General features: G+C 44.7%; 1 protein-coding gene across 1 annotated transcript in view; it reads right to left on the bottom strand.

The window, feature by feature from the left end:
* Positions 1–21,900, bottom strand: part of LAMP1 (lysosomal associated membrane protein 1) — a 35,884-nt gene extending 13,984 nt beyond the window's left edge. The window contains exon 1 of the mRNA XM_005307619.5: positions 21,566–21,900. Within this exon, the coding sequence (XP_005307676.2) occupies positions 21,566–21,617 (52 nt within the window). The 5' untranslated portion in view covers positions 21,618–21,900. The remainder of the gene's footprint in view (positions 1–21,565) is intronic.
* Positions 21,901–21,903: the final 3 nt, after the last annotated feature.

The raw sequence follows: 21,903 nt of genomic DNA on the forward strand, positions 1-21,903 counted from the left end.
ACACAGTTCCAGCTGCTTGTGGAGGTGGCATTTTTAGGCCGACGGGCTCCCGTCAGCATAAAGCACCTTCAACACACTCTCCAACGGCACAGCTGTATCGGCTGCATGACTGTATGTATAGACACACTCATACAGTGCTCACTTTAGACCTCAAGAGAAGGACTGGTGCATACAACTCTCCAACTGGTGCAAGAAAAGCTTTGGATAAAAGTCTTGAAGTGACAAGTTACAGTCCAGAGAGTCTGTGATGAAAACAGTTTCATCTTTATCTGCAGAGAGATCTGTGGGTGTGTTCTGAAGACACTAGTTAGTACTTCTGTACTCTGGGGGTGGGTGGGTGGGGGGGAATACTTTAAAATTAGGGATGTCGATTAATGGCAGTTAACTCACGCGATTAACTCAAGAAAATTAATCACAACAGATCACAGTTTTAATTGCACTGTTAAACAATAGAATACCAATTGAAATTAGATAAATATTTTTGGATTTTTTTCTACATTTTCAAATATGTTGATTTCAATTACAACACAATACAAAGTGTACAGTGCTCACTTTATATTACTTTTGATCACAAATATCTGCATTGTAAAAATGTCAAAAGAAATAGTATTTTTCAAGTAACCTCATACAAATACGGTAGTGCAAACTTACAAATGTAGATTTGTGTGTTACATAACTGCAATCAACAACAAAACAATGTAAAACTTTACAGACTACAAGTCCATGCAGTCCTATTTGTTTTTCTTAGCAAATGGCTTAACAAGTTTGTTTACATTTGTGGGTGATAATGCTGCTCTCTTCTTATTTTCGTCATCTGAAAGTGAGAAAAGACGTTCACATGGCACATGACGTTCACATGTCCAGCATTGCAAGGTATTTACGTGCCAGATATACTAAACATTCATATGACACTTCAACCACCATTCCAGAGGACATGCTTATGATGCTGGTTTAAAAAAAAATGCATTAAATTTGTGACTGAACTCCTTGGAGAAGAATTGTAAGTCTCCTGCTCTACGGTTTTATCTGCATTCTTCCATATATTGTGTGTTATAGCAGTCTAGGATGATGACCCAGCACATGTTTGATTTAAGAACACTGTCACTGCAGATTTGGCAACACACACAAATGCGGCTCTAGTATCAGATTTCTAAAGATAGCTACAGCACTCAACCCAAGGTTTAAGAATCTGAAGTGCCTTCCAAAACTGAGAGGGACGAGGTGTGGAGCATGCTTTCAGAAGTCTTAAAAGAACAGCACAATGATGCAGAAACTACAGAACCCGAATCGCCCAAAAACAAACAAACAAAAAAAACACACCTACCTTCTGCTGGTGGCATCTGACTCAGATAATGAAAATGAACATGCATCAGTCTGCACTGGTCTGGATTGTTATTGAGTAGAACCCGTCATCAGTACGGAAGCATGTCCTCTGGAATGATGGTTGAAGCATGAAGGGACATATGAATCTTTAGCGCACCTGGCATGTAAATATCTTGCAATACCGGCTAACACAATACAAATACCTGTTCTCACTTTTGTTGTAGGAGCAGCAATGACCTGTATGCTATGTACAAGCTGTATGCTCAAAAAGGTCTGTTACACTCCCACCCCCTCCCTTTTGTCTCCTCTCCCTCTTTGAATACCTGTGAAGTGGCTTCCCCTTTCCCCCTCCCTCCTGGAATGCTTGTGGGATGAATGGGCTGCTTGAACAGCTGGAAGATCAGAAGAGCTCCCAGGTAGACAAGGTGTCTGGGACTAACTGGGCAGCACTCACACACCCAGTGTATGGGCACTGTCCGAGGTGGAGTGTGATCAACCAGACGTGGCCAAGTCACCTCTAGTCACAGGCGATGAGGAGCAGGTCCTTAAATGGGAAGGGGCCATGTGCTCAGTAGTGCACGCCCAAGATTGTACCTCCCATAAAGGCCCTTCGCCCAGACCACCTGGTCAGTGGTTCGCCATGTTGCATTTCATCGTGCCTCGGGAAGGCTTACCTTCATCACACTGTCCATCACTGCACTGGGACACTTACCTTCAAGGATCCTAACATCTCCAGTGCCGTGCTTGTCCTGGGAGCATGAGTATGCGAGTGTGAGTGCGAGCTCCCCCACTTCTTTTGAGCTTAGCTATCAGTATAAAACGTGCTGCTTTCTGCCAAACTCTGGTGGGTCATTAGTCCTCCCTAAACTTACTAGCTGGCCCAATTTTGGGTAACAACTTTCAGGTAGCATTGTAAACAAGAAGTGAGCAGCATTATCTCCTGCAAATGTAAAACAAATTATTTGTCTGAGCGATTGGCTGAATAAGAAATAGGACCGTGTCGACTTGCAGGCTCTGAAGTTTTATATTGAATTCAAAAATAAACTTTTTTAATACAATTCCACATTTGTAAGTTCAACTTTCATGATAAAGAGATTGCACTACAGTACTTCCATTAGGTGAATTGAAAAATACAATCTTTTGGTTTTTACAGTGAAAATATTTGTAATCAAAAATGTAAAGTGAGCACTGTACACTTTGTATTCTGTATTGTAACTGAAATCAATATATTTGAAAATGTAGAAATCAGCCAAAATATTTAAATAAACGGTATTCTATTGTTTAACAGTGCAATTAATTGCATATTTAATCACAATTAATTTTTTTTAATCACTTGACAGCCCTACTTTAAATTTTCCATGTGGAAGCCATCTCCCATTATCTTAGCACAGAATGCCTTTTTAAGCTACCAATGGTCAGTTTCCCATTCCATTGTCTTTACTAGTGGAAATAAATATCTTTCCCAATACATGTCCAGCTCACCTGGAGCACTGGAGCTACTGACACATACAAAAGTCAGTGCTAAAATGAGTGAGTGGTTGGATAGTTAATAAGAGGGCAGGGGCATAAGAATGACACCTCCCTTCCCTCACATTACTTGAGAATGAGGGGATTCTTCACTATTTCCCAACCCTGCAGCCCTTGACAAAAACCAAATCTGTCACTCTCCTTCCCTATGATGGGAAAGAGCTGTGGGGATAAAGCCAGGCACCTACACAGCCAAGCAGCAATCTGATCCCATCTCACCAGGATGACTATTTTGCAAGTTTCATCAACACGACTAGGCACAGTGAGGATTGGCAGGGTGAAGGACACTGTTTAGTTGCCTTTGATCCACTGAATATTGATAGTTTTTGTAGGGTTTTGTAAGCTGTGTTTATATTTCAGGATCTCCATTATTCCATGATTCCACAATCAGGGTTCATCACAACACACACAGCTTGAGGTAGTACCTAAACCATTGCGGGGGGGCTGGGGAAGGTCCATAGGCCTTGTGATTTTGAAGGAAGCACTGCACTGGGCTCACATTTTACTCCTCCTCCCAAAAACTAGAAGTTTTTAAACCAACAATGAACATTCAGTTTTTCAATAAAACCAGGAAGATTTGACCAAATTGGAGGCTTGTCCATGAAAGTTTATTTTATAGTCAAAAAGCCGCCTTTTTTTGGGAAAAAGACCACCAATTCTATGTGGCTCCATTGAATACTGTGAAACAGCTCAGGTTTAAATTAGTGGAGGATCCAGCACTACATTTAAATTATACCTCAGGTTGCCCATCTGTACAACAGGGATACTGGGGTTTGCCCATACTTTGCAAGTGCTTTGAGAGCCACAAATGAAAGAGAGTGAAGAGTTATGGGTTGAAAATCTACAGTATATTTAGGTGCCACTGAGCTGCACAGTCAGATGGCTGGAATTCTAGCCTTTAAACAAACATGATGCTATTCGAATTAAGATCAGGTGGCACAGGAACAGAAGCCAGCAGTGGAAAGAAGTGGGGTTTGATAGGAGATTGCAGGGAGAGAGAAAGCTTAGCACACTGGAAGGATGTCATTCCAGGCCAAGGAAGAGCAACGTGAAGAGAGGAATGAATGTCAGAGATTAAGGAAGCAACAATGAAAGGAGAGAGCCCCAGAAGGTGAGAGAGTTCAGGACCAATGAGTGGAAGATGAGACTGAAGTGGAACCTTAGCAAAGATGAGGAGTCTGATCTTTAAGCAAAGAGGAATGAAAGGCCAAAAGGAGGAGGCATAACTGCTAAAGTGGCAGGAGAGGATTATTTTAGTTGCTACGTGATGTCAAGGTAGGAGGAGGAAGTTGCAGGAGAAGAGCAGTTTACTGTAGCCCCTTTAAGAGTTCATGCCCTGGCACGAATCAGCATTTTAACCAGTGAGAAAGCATGGGAAGTGTTAGGAAGTGACTAGATTTACTGAGAGAGAGAGTAACTCCAGCATTAGGAGACCGACAGAACACAGTGGAGTTGTTACTGATGAAGTGAGGAGGCCAGGTAGTTTAGGAGGAAAAAGTACAGTTCAGCTTCTGTTGTGTTTAATTTAGGGCATTAACAGAACATGCAGAAGGATATGCAAGCTTAGGCCTGGTCTACACTATGACTTTAATTTGGATTTAGCAGTGTTAAATCAAGTTAACCCTGCACCCGTCCACACAACGAAGCCATTTATTTCAAAATAAAGGGCTCTTAAAATAGATTTCTGTACTCCACCCCGACGAGTGGAGTAGCGCCAAAAATCGATACTGTCATTTCGAATTAGGGTTAGTGTGGCCGCAATTCGATGGTATTGGCCTCCGGGAGCTATCCCACAGTGCACCATTGTGACTGCTCTGGACAGCAATCTGAACTCGGATGCACTGGCCAGGCAGACAGGAAAAGCCCCGCGAACATTTCCTGTTTGCCCAGCGTGGAGCGCACAGGTGACCACAGATAGCTCATCAGCACAGGTAACCATGCAGGCCGATAATTGAAAAAGAGCACCAGCATGGACCGTACGGGAGGTACTGGATCTGATCGCTACATGGGGAGAGGATTCAGTGCTAGCAGAACTACGTTCCAAAAGACGAAATGCCAAAACTTTTGAAAAAAATCTCCAAGGGCATGATGGAGAGAGGTCACAATAGGGACTCAGATCAGTGCCACGTGAAAGTCAAGGAGCTCAGACAAGCCTATCAAAAAACAAAGGAGGCAAACGGTCACTCCGGGTCAGAGCCGTGGACATGCCGCTTCTACGCCGAACTGCATGCAGTTCTGGGGGGGCCGCCACCACTACCCCACCTCTGACCGTGAATTCCGAGGCGGGGATAATCTCATCAGCTACACCTGAGGATTCTGCTGACGGGGAAGAGGAGGAGGAGGACGAGCTTGTGGAGAGCACCCAGCACTCCGTTCTCCCCAACGGGCAGGATCTTTTTCTCAGCCTGACTGAAGTACCTTTCCAACCCTCCCAAGCCAGTATCCAAGACCATGACTCAATGGAAGGGACCTCAGGTGAGTTTACCCTTTAAAATAAACCTTGTTTTAAAAGCAAGCGTTTAATTATTACTTTGCCCTGAGGACTTGGGATTCATTCGCGGCCAGTACAGCTACTGGAAAAGTCTGTTAACGTGTCTGGGGATGGAGTGGAAATCCTCCAGGGACCTCTCCAGGAAGCTCCTCCAAAAGCCTTGCCACAAGGTTTCTGGGCAGAGCAGCCTTATTCCGTCCTCCATAGTAGGACACTTGACCACGCCATGCTAGTAGCAAGTAATCTGGTATCACTGCATTACAAAGCCTGGCAGCGTATGGTCCCGGTGTTTGCTGGCATTCAAGCAACATCTGTTCTTTATCTCGCTGTGTAATCCTCAGGAGAGTGATATCGCTCACAGTAACCTGGTTGAAATACGGGAACTTAATTAAGGGGCTAGAGGTGGCTGCTCCTACTGGGCTGTTTGCCTGTGGCTGAAAAGAAATCCTTCCCTGCAGTTAGCCAAGCGTGGGGGGGGGGGGGGGGGGAGACGGGACTAGCCCGGAGCTTTTCGCGTTTGGCTAGCAGGGATCTTCCCTGATACCAGCCACACGGTGGGGGGAGGGATAAAACGATTATCCAGAGAATTGGATGGGGGGGGGGGTTAGTTTTCTGCTGCTGCATGTTAACAGGAAAACTGCAGCACTCAACGGGCTTTGCTTGGTATGTGGGAAAGGAGGGCGCAGAAGCCGAAAGACAATGGCTTACCATGGCTGCATGCAAGCCGAATTCTGTTGCCCCGACCTGCGTCTGATCTCTAACAGCAAAGCCACAGGCATACAATATTAAAAGGCAAAATGCGACCTTGCACAGAGATCACATGTGCTATGTAATGTGAATAGTGTTGGCCACCGTGAAAGAGTATAAGCATTGTTCTGCAAAATGTATCTTAAAAAAAAACAAACAAACAAAACAAAAAAAACCTTTTCCCCTCCCTCCAGCAGCTGCAAAATTTTTCAAGCCTCCCTCCTCCGTCCCGAAGGCTCTCAGATAAAACATTGGAAAAAGAAGACGCAAGATGAGATTTTCGCGGAAATCATAGAATCCATCCGCAGTGAAATAGCTCATCTGAATGAGTGGAAGGACATGGTTTCAAAGTATAGGAAAGATGCCAGTGAACGTGAGGACTGGAGGGACGCTCGAGATGAGAGGTGGCGGCAGGAAGATCAGAGGAGGCAGGATGCAACGCTGGGGCTGCTGCGTGAGCAAACAGACATGCTCCGGCGTCTGGTGGAGCTTCAGGAACGGCAGCAGGATAACAGAATGCCGCTACAGCCCCTGTATAACCCCCCCTCCCCGCTCCCTATGTTCCATAGCCTCCTCACCCAGACGTGTAAGAACGCGGAGGGGGAGGCTCCGTACACCCTCCGATTCCATCCCAGTGGACAGCCCAAGCAAAAGGCTGGTCATTTTTTTAAACTTTTTTTAGTGGCCTTTTCCTTCTCGCCGATCCTCCTCCCAAACCCCACCTGGGTTCTCTCCCTCTTTTTATAAAAAAATTCATAAAGAATAAATGATTTTTAAACGATAGTGACTTTATTTCCTTTGAAAGCAGGCTGTGATCGAAGGGGGAGGGTGGGTTCCTTACAGAGAATGAGTCAATAAAGGGAGCGGGTTTTTATGAAGGAGAAACAAACAAATTTAACACTGTAGCCTGGCCAGTCATGAAACTGGTTTTCAAAGCTTCTCTGATGCGCAGCGCTTCCTGGTGTGCTCTTCTAATCACCCTGGTGTCTGGCTGCGCGTAATCAGCAGCCAGGCGATTTGCCTCAGCCTCCCACCCCGCCATAAAGGTCTCCCCCTTACTTTCACAGAGATTGTGGAGCACGCAGCAAGCAGAAATAACAATGGGGATATTGGTTTAGCTGAGGTCTGAGCGAGTCAGTAACCATCGCCAGCAACCTTTTAAATGGCCAAATGCACATTCTACCACCATTCTGCACTTGCTCAGCCTGTAGTTGAACAACTCCTGATTCCTGTCCAGGCTGCCTGTGTATGGCTTCATGAGCCATGGCATTAAGGGGTAGGCTGGGTCCCCAAGAATAACTATTGGCATTTCAACATCCCCAACGGTTATTTTCTGGTCTGGGAAGTAAGTCCCTTGCTGCAGCCGTTTAAACAGAGTAGTGTTCCTGAAGACGCGAGCATCATGAATCCTTCCCGGCCACCCCACGTTGATGTTGGTGAAACGTCCCTTGTGATCCACCGGTGCTTGCAGCACCATTGAAAAGTACCCCTTGCGGTTTATGTACTGGCTACCCTGGTGCTCCGGTGCCAAGATAGGGATATGGGTTCCATCTATCGCCCCACCACAGTTAGGGAATCCCATTGCAGCAAAGCCATCCACTATGACCTGCACATTTCCCAGAGTCACTACCTTTCGTAGCAGCAGCTCAGTGATTGCTTTGGCTACTTGCATCACAGCAGCCCCCACAGTAGATTTGCCCACTCCAAATTGATTCCCGACTGACTGGTAGCTGTCTGGCATTGCAAGCTTCCACAGGGCTACCGCCACTCGCTTCTCAACTATGAGGGCGGCTCTCATCTTGGTATTCTGGCGCTTCAGGGCAGGGGACAGCAAGTCACAAAGTTCCATGAAAGTGCCCTTACGCATATGAAAGTTTCGCAGCCACTGTGAATCGTCCCACACCTGCAACTCTACGTGGTCCCACCAGTCTGTGCTTGTTTCCCGGACCCAGAATCGGCGTTCCACGGATAGAACCTGCCCCATTAACAACAATCTCCAAAGCACCGGGGCCTGCAGTTTGAGAGAATTCTGTGTCCACGTCCATGTCCTCATCACTCTTGTCACTGCACTGCCATCGCCGCCTCCTCACCTCATTTTTCTGGTCCTGGCTCAGCATAAACTGCACGAGAATGCGTGAGGTGTTTACAATGTTCATGACTGCTGTCTTGAGCTGAGTGGGCTCCATGCTTGCCGTGGTATGGAGTCTGCATTGTTGACCCAGGAAAAAAGGCACGAAATGGTTGTCTGCCGTTGCTCTCATGGAGGGAGGGGTGAGGCTGTACCCAGAACCACCTGCGACAATGTTTTTTGCCCCATCAGGTACTGGGATCTCAACCCAGAACTCCAATGGGTGGGGGAGACTGCGGGAACTATGGGATAGCTATGGGATAACTACCCACGGTGCAACACTCCGGAAATCGACGCTAGCCCCGATACATGGACGCACACTGCTGAATTAATGTGGTTAGTGTGGCCACATACATTCGACTTTATACAATCTGTTTCCAAAATTTGAATTCTGTACATTCAGATTAATCCCATAGTGTAGACATACCCATAGACATGGGGAAGAAGTCAGAAGTAGGTTGAAGGTAGATGGTGTAGGCTCAAGACCACAGGAGCTGATTAGGTCATTGAAGGGGCACAGTGATGGATAAGATGATCAGTGACATGGGAACACAAGAGAAGGGAGAGCAGAGAACATACCAAAAGGACCAGTCAGAAAGGAGGGGAGTTAGGAAAGAACAGTCAAGGAAACCAAAAGAAGGCAGCCTCAAGTCCCTTGAGTCTGCAAGGGAGAAGCAGTTTGTGGATTTTGTGGGGACAGTTTCAGTACAGATCATAACAGATTACAGAATGTGACAGTCTCAGCCCATCTACAAGATGTAAGAGAATTTATAAACTGTCAATGCTAAAGACGGGACCGTACATCCACACCCACACCAATGTATTACAATGAGTCAGTGCTAGGAAGAAGTTCTACTCTAGAACTGAGCCTTACTTAATGCATCTCATTAAGGTATACTATACAATTACAGCACTGCTTGTGCTTACTGTAGTAAAGGCTAACTCAGCAGACCTATTTTTTTTCCTGTTTACTTTAAGCAATTGGTGATGTAACCTTCTGACTTTTAGTTTAATAGTTGACAGCTCCAAAGAAGACTGTTGCAATTTGTTACCAATAGAGCACTGGTTCCATAAAGTTGGTGGTTACTTTCAGGGTATATAATTAAATAGCTCTAGAGACTAGTGTTTACAAGTAACCTTATCATGATCACAGAAAGTGAAGAGAGGCCAGGGATCTCCATGGGAAGTATTTTTCATTGCACTGCTACTACTGTACAGAGGATTCAAAGACATTGTAATTTTAAAGACTGATTTACACCACAGCTCAATAAATACAATACTCAAGAAATTGTGACTTAATGCAGGTAAACATGCAAGTGATAAATAGGACTTATTTTCTGAAGGCCCAGTTGTGAATCTTTACCTGTTGCCTATCTGAATAAACCAATGCAACTTGCATTTCTACCTGAAGTCTGTGTTTCCATGTGTATGTTGAATCTCTTACTAAAGGAGCCTTTATTTCCAGAACTGCCTTTATTTAGCTATGTTAACATGCTGGTGGAGTATTGTTAAAAGTTACCATTTCAGTTCCCTGTTAAATACAAAGTAACACTGCTCTACAGCCAAAATGCTTCTGAAATAAATGTAGTCAAACTTTACTAATTCTGGGTCACTGAGAATGAAAATGATGCTTAAAATTGTTGATTGGCTCTAGTTTTCAAGATATGCTATTGGGTCAGTATATACGACCCTTGACTTGGGAATGGCAGAGGATAAGTGAGTTATAAAGGGAAGGGATCTCAATTTAAACCAGAAATGATTAAAATACATCTTTGACTGGATCTATGAATAAATCTATGACTGGGTTTGGACAGTACTTGCTTTTTAGGCAAAACAATGAATGATGCAATCTGAAGCTGGTATTGCGTCATACATGATATGAATTGCATCATGTTATTCCTAGAAGTCATGGATAATGCAATCATAACTAAGCTTACATCACGCTGCTGAACAAATTGCCCTAGATCAGCTCTAGAAATCATACAGTGTCGTGCTCTTATTTGTCAGTGTTTGATTTTGCAAAGGGACACATTTCTGTTTAGCCAAAGTGAGCAGAGATGCCTCGTACTTGAACAGTGCAGATAACTTCTGCTATGTTTGTGGTGATGTGACTTTTGCATCACAAAAGCGCAGTATAACCACTATGGTTAAGAAAGCCTATCACCTTTCTTTTGGCTGCAAAATTGGAGATCAGGACAAGAGGTGAGCCCCACACATCTGCTGCAACACTTGTGCAACAAATCTTCGCCAGTGGTTGAACAGGAAAAGGAAATCTATGCCTTTTGCAGTGCCAATATTTGGAGAGAGCCAACAGATCATACCAGCAATTGTTACTTCTGCATGTTGCCTCCAGTTGGGGAAAGGTGTGTCAAAGAAGAAAAAGTGGACTGTGCATTATCCAAACATTCCATCAGCTATACGCCCAGTACCCCACGGAGAAGGACTGCCGGTTCCTGATGCACCAGAATCATTCTCACTTGAATCAGACGAGGAAGAGGAAGAGGATGAAACTTCTGGTCCTGAACCATCAATGTCACAGGACCCACATTTTCTCCCATCCTCCTCCTCTGAACCACACCTCATAACACAAGGTGAACTGAAAGACCTTGTCAGGGATTTGGAACTACCCAAGAGTAAGGCAGAGCTGTTGGACTCCAGACTACAGCAGTGGAATCTCCTGGCAGGTGATGTTAGGGTTTCCATGTTCCGTGACTGTCAAAAGGATCTTGTCCCATTCTTCTTCATGGAAGGTGATCTTGTTGCCTGCAACAACATCGATGGTGTGATGGCAGCCCTCAACAATCGTTCACGATCCAGATGAGTGGAGACTGTTCATTGATTCATCGAAGACTAGTCTTAAAGCGGTTTTACTGCTTAATGGCAATGTTTTGCCATCAACTCCAGTTGGTCATGCAGTCCATATGAAGGAAACCTATGACAACACGAAACAACTTTTGAGGTGCATAAACTATGACCAACATCAGTGACAGCTTTGGGGCGATTTGAAGGTTGTTGCTCTCTTGCTTGGGCTGCAGACTGGATACACAAAGTACTGCTGTTTTCTCTGCGAATGGGATAGTCGTGCAAGAAAGATTGGCCACTCCGACAGTCATCGGAGCCTGGGAGGAAAAGTGTTCAGCATCCACCACTTGTTGAATCAAGGAAGATTTTGTTACTACCCTTACACATCAAGCTGGGTCTGATGAAGAACTTTGTCAAGGCCATTGACAAAACACAAGCAGCTTTCAAGTACCTCCGTGGAAAATTTCCAAGGTTAAGTGAAGCTAAGATAAAGGAAGGTGTCTTTGTTGGTCCTCAGATTCATGAACTTCGAGATGATGCATTTGACCATGCACTGCGTGGCAAGGAAAAGACGGCATGGAAAGCCTTCCAGTTAGTGGCAATAAATTTTCTCGGAAACAACAAGGCAGACAACTCAGGTTGTTGGTGGAAAACCTCCTCAAGGCATACAAAAGCCTTGGTTGCAACGTGTCACTAAAGATACATTTTTTGCACTCTCATCTAGAGATTTTTTCCCATCCAACTGCGGAGTGGTGAGCGACGAGCACGGCGAGCGATTTCACCAGGACATTGCAACAATGGAGAAACGCTATCAGGGCAAATGGAGCCCATCAATGCTTGCAGACTATTGCTGGACAGTGACAAGAGATGCTCCATTTAATGAATACAAGAGACAAGCCAAGAAGCGCTGAGTAGACACTGAATAGGACTAAACTATGTATAGAATAGTTTTTTGCCTTTTGTTTCATAATAAATTTTATTTAGATAACCCTTTTGCTGATTTTTAAAGTGTTCCATAAACAGGACAGGTGAAATATCATGTAAAGCAACCATAACACATGAAAAGACCTCGGCTTACAATTTAGGATTAAAACTCTACTACTATCTATCTACACAATATACATAGACATAAAATGTAAAACTTAAATATCTTAGAAACAGTAGCCAGTTGTTTTAATTGTCATATTTGAATTCAGCACATCAAAATACATAATAAATAGCACATTTTATCTCTGAAGCAGACGACTTCTCAAAAACTGTAGACCAGTGTAATCAAGTAGAGACACACAGGCCACCAGGCAATTCACTAAGAAAAACAATACTAGTTGTTTAAACTTTTCACTGCTAAGTAACTTTCACTTACTGCTCAAATAGAATTTCAGGATTTCCCTTTTCTTCACCCTCAGAGAGGGTTTAAAATATTACATCTATGAAAGGTTGTAACATAGGATTTACCCTTTCAGATTGGGTGCACTAAATTCAATATCCAGCCTCTGACAGAGAACAGGTTTAATGGGGGAGGAGGGGGGGGAAGAGGGGAAAAAAAGGGTTTAGCGCTTACTGAAACTGAAATGTTTGTTGAAACATGTTTTCAGTTGTTACAGTGTATGCCAGAGGTAGTCTATTTTTTGTCATGGTCCAGGTCTGGCTCTGAAGAAAACAATAAAAGAATAATAAGTAAAGATTTCAGGGTCAGTTCAAAAGTATCTTGAGGTCTGGATTTGAGCCACAGTCCACCTACTGACTACCCTAGTGTATCTTTTCCCAAAGAAAACTGCCCAAATTGCTGCCTGCAGGAGTTAATGATTTACTCTGCTGCTGCAGTTTTATTATTAGGGTTGTTCCATGATTCTAGAGTTCTGCCTGGTACACAGAGATCTTAAGCCAGCAGATTAGTTTTTAAAAGAACTAGAGTTTATGTAACAGTTTTGTTTAGCTTGGATTCACATTGTCCATGCAGCTGGGGTTTCCCCCTAGTAGTTTTATGCTTTTTTGGGGAAGGGAGAGGAAGGGGGTTAGCCACCAGAATCCACCTCAACTGAAATCTCACATTGTAATCTGTTTCACTACAGTATGAAAGTCCCGTTACAGGTGTCGCTTAAGGGCTCTATGCTATGGACAATGTCACTATTTCCAGGTAGCGTAGCTAACCATTGCCAGAACACTATGGCCTTGCAATGGTTCAGCATGCCATAACCATAAGCCCAGTGTATGTGCCAACGAAGGCACTGCACACATAATACTTGCCACAACACAACCTGTGCAAGTTGGTGCCTGTCCCATAACTTCTGTACAGCACTCTGGAGCTGCTGGATAATTGACGGTATGTTATTTGGACCTGTTAACATTTGCTTTCCACTATGCAAGAGCTGTGCATGCAGATACTATGGCTTGAGTGTAGCAGGAAATTACCTGTACCTTCTGCCAGACAGACTCTGGGCCAGGGGCATATTCCCAAGTGGTGTGGTGCTTATTGGTAGAACAATGCTCCAAGGAGGTAAGGAATTTGGTTTGATTTTTGTCTAAATAAGTCAGATGTTTGTCTGTCGTCTTGTACTTCCGGTTGCGGGTTAGAACCTGCAACCCACAGTCACTTCAATGGCTGACTAGGGCCCGCAGCCTAGGGCCCCGTTTTACGGCTGAATTAACAGCTTCTTTAACATTCCCTCCTACATCCAGACAGCAGAGTGGTCCATACCAGATTTGAGAGAAGAGCTCCCCCCACCCCAGTAATAGAATCCCAGGGGCACATCCAGTACAAGACCTTTGTTAGAAGATTGAGGAGACAGAGGAGAGGTATGTGAGAGAACAGCAGTATTTGAATCATGGGATATCAAATAAACAAGATTTATTTTAAGCGGGTGTTTAATGTGCATTTGTTAACTCTCCTGTTTCTCAGGAGAGGAGAACAGCACAGCACCTGGTTAGGTTTGACGTTTTGTGACATGCAAGTTAGAATCAATACAAGTATCAAAGGGGAAGCCGTGTTAGTCTGGATCTGTAAAAGCAGCAAAGAGTCTTGTGGCACCTTATAGATTAACAGACGTATTGGAGCATAAGATTTCGTGAGTGAATACCTACTTCTTCAGATGCATGTAGTGGAAATTTCCAGAGTCAGGTATAAATATGCAAGCAAGAGTGAGTCAGGCTAGAGATAACAAGGTTAGTTCAATCAGGGAGGATGAGGCCCTCTTCTAGCAGTTGAGGTGTGAGATGGATAGCTCAGTGGTTTGAGCATTGGCCTGCTAAACCCAGGGTTGTGAGTTCAATCCTTGAAGGGGCCACTTAAGAATCTGGGGCAAAATTAGTACTTGGTCCTGCTAGTGAAGGCAGGGGGCTGGACTCAATGACCTTTCAAGGTCCCTTCCAGTTCTAGGAGATAGGATATCTCCATTAATTTAATTTAATTTAAACACCAAGGGAGGAGAAACTGCTTTTGTAGTTGGCTAGCCATTCAGTCTTTGTTTAATCCTGAGCTGATGGTGTCAAATTTGCAGATGAACTGAAACTCAGTTTCTCTTTGAAGTCTGGTCCTGAAGTTTTTTTTGTTGCAGGATAGCTACCTTTAAATCTGCTATTGTGTGTCTAAGGAGGTTGAAGTGTTCTCTTACAGGTTTTTGTATATTGCCATTCCTAATACCTGATTTGTGTCCATTTATCCTTTTACGTAGGTGTTCACACCTCAACTACTAGAAGAGGGCCTCATCCTCCCTGATTGAACTAACCTCGTTATCTCTAGCCTGACTCACTCTTGCTTGCATATTTATACCTGCCTCTGGAAATTTCCACTACATGCATCCAAAGAAGTGGGTATTCACCCACAAAAGCTCATGCTCCTATACGTCTATTAGTCTATAAGGTGCCACAGGACTCTCTGCTGCTTTTACAGAAGCAATACAAACATACATGAAGTTATGAGTCTACCTCTCTCCACCTTTTTGGGGACAGCAGGGAACAGCAATGGGCAGAGCCAAGAGTGGACCCACATCAACTGCCTTCGGACCCAATTAGAACAGGGAGTGGGAGGGAGGGACCAACTGCACCAATGCAGCTGTAAAACCTGTTCCAGTCCACACTGCTGTTACAGTGAATGCAGTGGGCCAATGCAGGTGCAAACTTTGTTAAGACTTGTCCTGAGATGTAACAATGGTACATGGACCACATGTGTGTTGTGTTAGGACAACAGACACAGAAGTGTCTTGCAGTCACTGCAGTTGCCTGAAGCAGCAGTGGCAACAGCTTTTTTCTCTGCTGTAGATGAACCTAAAGAGTCAAAGTAAGTTTAAAAACAAACACCAACAACAAAAAACCCTCTGAAAGACTTTTTATTCCAAGAGGACAAGAGAATTCTCTGCAGCACCCAGCCTGGTCAGGCTTCCCTTCTGAGGAAGGACGAGTAACTGAAATCCTAAGTGGTGTACTGAGGCTAATAGGTATTTGGTCTTTGAAACTCAATTCAAAGTATTACAGCATATATTAAATGTAAACAGAATATTGAATGTAGTTCACCGGGTTGTTTTTTTTTTATGCTATACTTTTCATGATAGTGTTTGCTAATTATTGGTATCTTTATCTGTCTATATTAGATTTCCACCATGAGTTAACTGATAGCCAATTAGCTCATGTAGTTAACAGGTTTGTAAAGGCTAATGGAAATACTCTCCAAAAGTGTTTTACCCTAAGGTAACCAAACTATTAGCCAAAAGGTAAGAGTTTGAGTATGAAGCAGAGAGGACATCATACTCCATATAGAGCTAAAGAAATGTATTTTGCCAGAGAGGCAGAGCAGAAATCATGTGGAATAGCAACATGCAGTGCAAGTTTTACAAAGGATTCGGTTTTTAATTCTGACTTATGATTTTCAAGCATGTTAGTGTAATAAATGTTTCACATCAGTTATGGGGGGAAATATTTATGTAGATTCTTAGCTCTCAAATCCACTATAAAGACAAGGTCAAAGTCTGCTGCAATGTTTACTCACTCAACTTTTCCAGCTTAAATAAAACAAGAAAAAGGCCATTTAGCAGCTGCAAGTGTGGTTTGACAAGTCACTGTGAAGTTGCATCAAGTTCCATTTGGTATCTGAAACTTAAAAGTTTCGATTCAAGAGTTTTACAGCAGGATTCTCTTCCTCTAAAAGAGCGAAAAATAATCAAAAAATGTTTGTCCGGTTGATAGCCCACAATCACATTTTTTCTTCGGGATGGGGTGGGGAATACCCTCAAACTCAGGGCTGACAGTGAACTAAACAGAGAAGTCTCAGAAAAACAGATAACAGAAGAGGTGCAGACCAAACTGGTTCAGTGAACCATCTTCACATTCTAATCTAAACAAAACGATCCGGTGCACCTTCAGCCTTCATGCAGAAATTGTACATGCCTTCCTTAAGTGCTCTTTCAAGACGGCTGTTTAGAAAGGGCCATCTGACCAAACTAGAAATGAACTAAAACAACGAGGAGTCCTTGTGGCACTTTAGAGACTAACAAATTTGTTTGGGCATAAGCTTTCGTGGGCTAGAACCCACTTTATCAGAAATGAACGGAATTTTAATCCTCAATTATTTTTCTTCCACTTGATGAAAATGCAGATTGCTGTGCCCAAGCCTGAATGCCAAGATTGTCTTTGTTTCTTATGCATTACCCATTGTGGAATGTTACATCACATTTGCAGCTGAATGTTCTAGGATCAAAGGGAAGGAGTGCTACTACACTTGTTACATTTTCATTAAAAAATGAGGCTGTCAGTACTACCTGGTACTATGTTATTCATTGCCAGTGAAGGGTAGAAAAAGCTGAGCAAAGAAAAAACAAACAAACCAACCAGTCATCCTCACCTTGTGATCCACATAACAACCAAGGCTATTTAAACTATAAACATGCCTCCAAGTTACTAAGCAAAAGTATAAAAAAGGGTTCAAATATTACATTTGGCACGCTAAAGTCTCACCACATGAATAAAGAGTAGTTTGAAACATGTACAATTCAGTATAAAGATGGTGCAATGAAGCATTCAGATAGGTTTTAAAATTGGTACTAAGCTTTGTGGTCTTATGGTTGGCGGTGGACTCGTTTACATGCTAAAGCAGAATTGGTCACAACACCTCTCACTGAAGCCACTACTCATTTTAAAATGATTATGTGTGACCTGGAAGGAAAGAATACAGCTGACAGCAGTTAAGATGAAAATAGCTACTGGAAAAGTGTGCATCTTTAGTACCAGAAACAGCCATAATCCCATCAAAATTTGGGCATCTAGTTTAGCTGAAGAAATGCTAGTTGCCTCTCTAGCAAGGTAACTTTTCTGCAGCTTTATGTTTTTTGTCTTTTCAGGGTACATTTATGCAGCATTTTGCAGCAAGCCTTCCAGCCCAGTGTGGCGCTGTATGGAATATGGGTGACCACTTATAATATTATTGCTATCAGTATTACAAAATTGCAAAGACAAGATATGCCATGTAAGGCATCAGTGGAAAAGTTATGATTGGCTAAATATGATAATCAGGTTTATGTATGTATTGTGAGTTATGATGATGTGTGGTATATTTATATATCAAACTTGTGCTGTGTTTCTGGGTGACACTCCCAGACAGTAAGGAGTCTGGTGGCACCTTAAAGAGTAACAGATTTATTTGGGCGTAAGTTTTCATGGGTAAAAACCCCTCACTTCCCAGACAGTGTTACATCAGCTCTATCTAGCCTGCTTAATGGCCCATGAAGGACAATCAGCTGTATAATAAACCCATTGAGAAAAGGCAGGGGTTACACCTATGAGTCAGCAGGACAACATATAGGGACACGTCTGTGGACATGGGACTCCAAATGCTTTTCCATGCCCATGTGCTGTGAGCTTGTGTTTGGGACAAACAATGGATAAGCCACATGGCAAGGATATAAAAAAAGGCAGCTGCATCTTCTCCATTTTGTCTTCTATCCTGCTTCTCACCTCTGGAGTAACTTCTCTACAAACTGAAGCTTTGAACAAAGGACTAACAGACCCATCCACGTGGATGTGTTCCGGAGGGACTCTACAAGCCAGCAAACTCACCAATGCTGCTAAGAAGTCTGTCATATGTACGTATTGGATTGCTTTGACCATTTAACAGCTCTCTTCTCTTTCTTTTATAATAAAACCTTTAGTTTTAGATACCGAAGGATTGGCTGGCAGCAGGATATTTTGGGTAAGATCCAAACTAGTATTGATCTGGTAACATGGATGACCCTTTGGGGATCAGAAGAACATTTTGTATAGTAAGTAGAGTTTTAAATAACTCCCCACCTTACTGGACATCTATTATGATGTTGTGAAGGCCAAGATTATAACTGGGTTCAAAAAAGAACTAGATAAATTCATGGAGGATGGGTCCATCAATGGCCATTAGCCAGGATAAGCAGGGATGGTGTCCCTAGCCTCTGTTTGCCAGAAGCTGGGAATGGGCGACAGATCACTTGCTGATTGCCTGTTCTGTTCATTCCCTCTGGGGAACCTGGCATTGTCCACTGTTGGAAGACAGGATACTGGGCTACAGTGACCTTTGGTCTGACCCTGTATGGCCACTCTTACGGTCTTACTTGCCGATTGGAAGCCAGAGAACTGGAATGCAATAAAGGGGGCTGTGCGATTTATTTTTCTTTGTTTCTTAATAAAGAGTGTGGGGGAATCAGGAGCACAGTTTGTGGCTGGTTGGTGACTAACTACATTGTTAACCACCAGTTTTGGAAGAATCTGCTCTCCTTTTAGCAACCTGCCCTGACCGTGGCATTTTCATTGTGGGCTACCCAAGGCACCTCAGGTCAGACCTGGGTCGAGAGATCAGACTAGCACTCTAAAACCAGCCACGTAGACAGTACTTTCAAGTTACAGCTCGGGTTGGGGCTCAAGCTGTTAAGTCCAACCTCATGCTTAAACTTCAGAGCCAGAGATGTAATTTAGAGAGCTAGAGCAAACCCCAGTAACATAAGTCTGTTGGCCCGGGCTGGATGGCTTGCTCCATCATGCCATGTAGACGTATCCTCTGCGGTTTAGTTTCAGCTCCTAGTATTGGCCTCTCAATCAAAACAGTTTTTACCAAGTTAGCTCACCAGCAGACCATGTAGTGCTACTTGTAACCAATGCCATGCATCCCATGAAAATTTAGTAAGGCCATTTGGTCAGGGGCCAAACCCTTAACGCCACAACTCAGCTGCCTTTGAACAGACACCTAGGAAGCTCATCTCAGTTGGAAGAGGATGATTACAGGATCCACTTAACATTTGCACTTTATTACACCTTCAAGAGTTTTCACTGTGCCAAGTACATTGTCCCAGACCCGTGTTTCTTCAGAAGAAGCCAGAAAAGTTATAGAAGTCCACTCTAAATGGCTCATCAGGATTTTATATAACCGGGGGACATTGTAAGCCATATAGGATTTTTATCTGAAGAACAGCATCCTTCAACAAGCCATCGGTGAAGATAAGATTAGCAACAGTACAAAGTTGATCTGAAACATTCACATACAAGTTCCCTGCAACTTAAGTTTTCAAAAAGAACTAAAGCTGCAAGATTCAGATATGGGTTTTCAAACTCCAGAGTTCTACAGTGTTGGTATCCAGACCATCTGCACAGTTATGAACCTATGACAATAGCTTTCTAGCCTAACAATCCCTGTATTGTCCCCCAGTATGACCAATGCGCATTATAAAGAGAAACAAATAGATTAACCACATAGCTCTTGCATCTACTGTGTCTGAAAAGTATTTCCTCAATTGCCTTTATGAGTTAGTGCTTTCCAGCAAGTGACTGTTAGATGACCATGTTTAATCAGCACACCCAATGCAAGAACTGAGAACCAAGACATCAATGGCAAGGTTCAAAGTTGCACCTTAGATTGGAATTAAGTGAAAGAAGCACCTACAACCAGGGCCTTCCTTAGCTCTTCCGGGGCCCTACGCAGCCCCCCCATGTGGAGGGTGGGGCCCCAGGCCTCCGTGGTGAGGGCTGACTTGGGGGGCAGGGGGAAACCACCACCCCCAGCACTCACCGGTGGCACGGATGGGGCCAGGTTGCTGCACTTCCTGCTGCTGGTGAGTGCAGGCCTGGCCCTGCTGCACTCCTCAGGGGATTGAGGGCGGGGCTGGGATGGAGCAGGGATGGGAAGAGGTGGGACTGGGGTGTGGGCCATTGCGTATGGGTAAGGACAGCCCTGCCTACAACATACAACAGTAATGCCAAAATTAGGCCACATTGCCCTCACAAACTCATTCCTTTTACTGTTTCCCCAAGTCAATAGAGGATCCTTTACTTAGTGATACTGAATGCAGTTTTACTCTCCCTGCAAGTTTTCCCTCCACATTTCAGCAGTAGCAACATTTGGGGGATGGAAGTTTAATTCCATTCCCCACTGCACCCTCCCCTGTTTCTGCTGAATGTATTCAGCAGGAAACTACTGTTGTCATTTGAAACAGTCACATTAGGCAACAAGCCTCTAAAACAAATGGGAAAGTTCACTACATCTGAGAGCTACTGTTTCATCTGTCTGCAGAATCAGCCAGATATCAATGCACTGTGACACTCTGGATGCATTATAAACACAACATTGACTATATTTGTCCCATCTACACTGACCATTAAAGTTGTCAGCACCATGTCATTTAACTTAATGGTTCAGTCATATTCAGGCACTAGAACTCTGTAGTGCAGTGAAGTCCCCTAAATACTTGATTTTAAGACACCTAAGGGCCAAATAACATAAAAGGCTGTAATCTGACTGTGTAGGTTCAAAGAATTTCTCTCAGGCAGGGGAGCTCTGCTGGGTATTACTACATCGCTTCCAAGTTTAAACTTCTGCCTCTCATTTCCTGGCCCAGGGAGCACAAAGGAGGTGGGTTCTGTTATACTTATACTCCATTGAGGATCCCTCCACCATACCCACCCAGGAAAGAAGCTTGCCCTTAAATTGTAGCATACGTTTATCTGGCAAATCCAAGGACAACACACAAGGTTGAGCATCTTGCCAAGAAACCTGAACCCCAACAAGTTTAGAGTTACAACATTAAAATAGAAAACTGCAGAGGAAAACAAGATAAGAGCAAAGGAGGTTTTCAGTGTGGGGCAGGAACAGCCCCACATCCAACCCAAACTCCTCTGGCCTGACGCTACAAGCCCCTCTCCTACCCCCACGGCAGCGCTGAAGGGCGGATTTGCTCGCTCAGGCCCCACAGGGGCTGAAGGAGACGGGATGGGTTTTGGCCGAGGCGCTGAATCCCCCCCCGCCCCGGGCAGGCTGCGCTGCTCGCTGGCTGCACCACCCCCAGCCGCTTCACAGCCCGGCCCCGCTCTAGGCAGCCGCTGCGAGGACGCAGCGCCGCGGCTGGGCACACCCACCTGTCACAGGCCGGCCCCAGCGCGGGACGGGCCCGGAGCCCCCAGATGGGCACCAGCCACCCGCGCCGGGCTGCGCAGCCAGGCCCCCCCCCAGCCGGCGAACCGCGACCGCCCCCACCGAGCGGCGCGGCCCGGAGATCGGGGCCCCTCCCGGGGGAAGCGGCGCGGCCGGGCCCGACGCCTCTTACCGAGCAGCACAGCGGCCAGGAGCAGCCAGCGGCCGCCATCGATCCGAGCCATGAGGGAGCCGCGTCAGGCAGGAGGCGCAGGGGAGACTCCGCACTACGGCTACTGCTGCTACCGGACACGCGAGACACCCCCCGCTCGTCAGGTCATATGACTGCTGACGTCACCGCCACGGCGTCACGTGATTCGGTCGCCAAAGGGAGGGGGCGGGGAGACTATCGCGAGAGGGTACGAGATTGCGGGGAAGATGCCTTCACCCTCCCCTTCGGTCCTGGCTGGATTCGTAGCCTGGCCGAGGACCTCCTCGGCACCCACGTGGTACAACCCTCCCTTCAGTGCC

This window comes from Chrysemys picta, chromosome 1 (genome assembly GCF_011386835.1).
Source record: "Chrysemys picta bellii isolate R12L10 chromosome 1, ASM1138683v2, whole genome shotgun sequence".
Classification (NCBI taxonomy): Eukaryota; Metazoa; Chordata; order Testudines; family Emydidae; genus Chrysemys; species Chrysemys picta.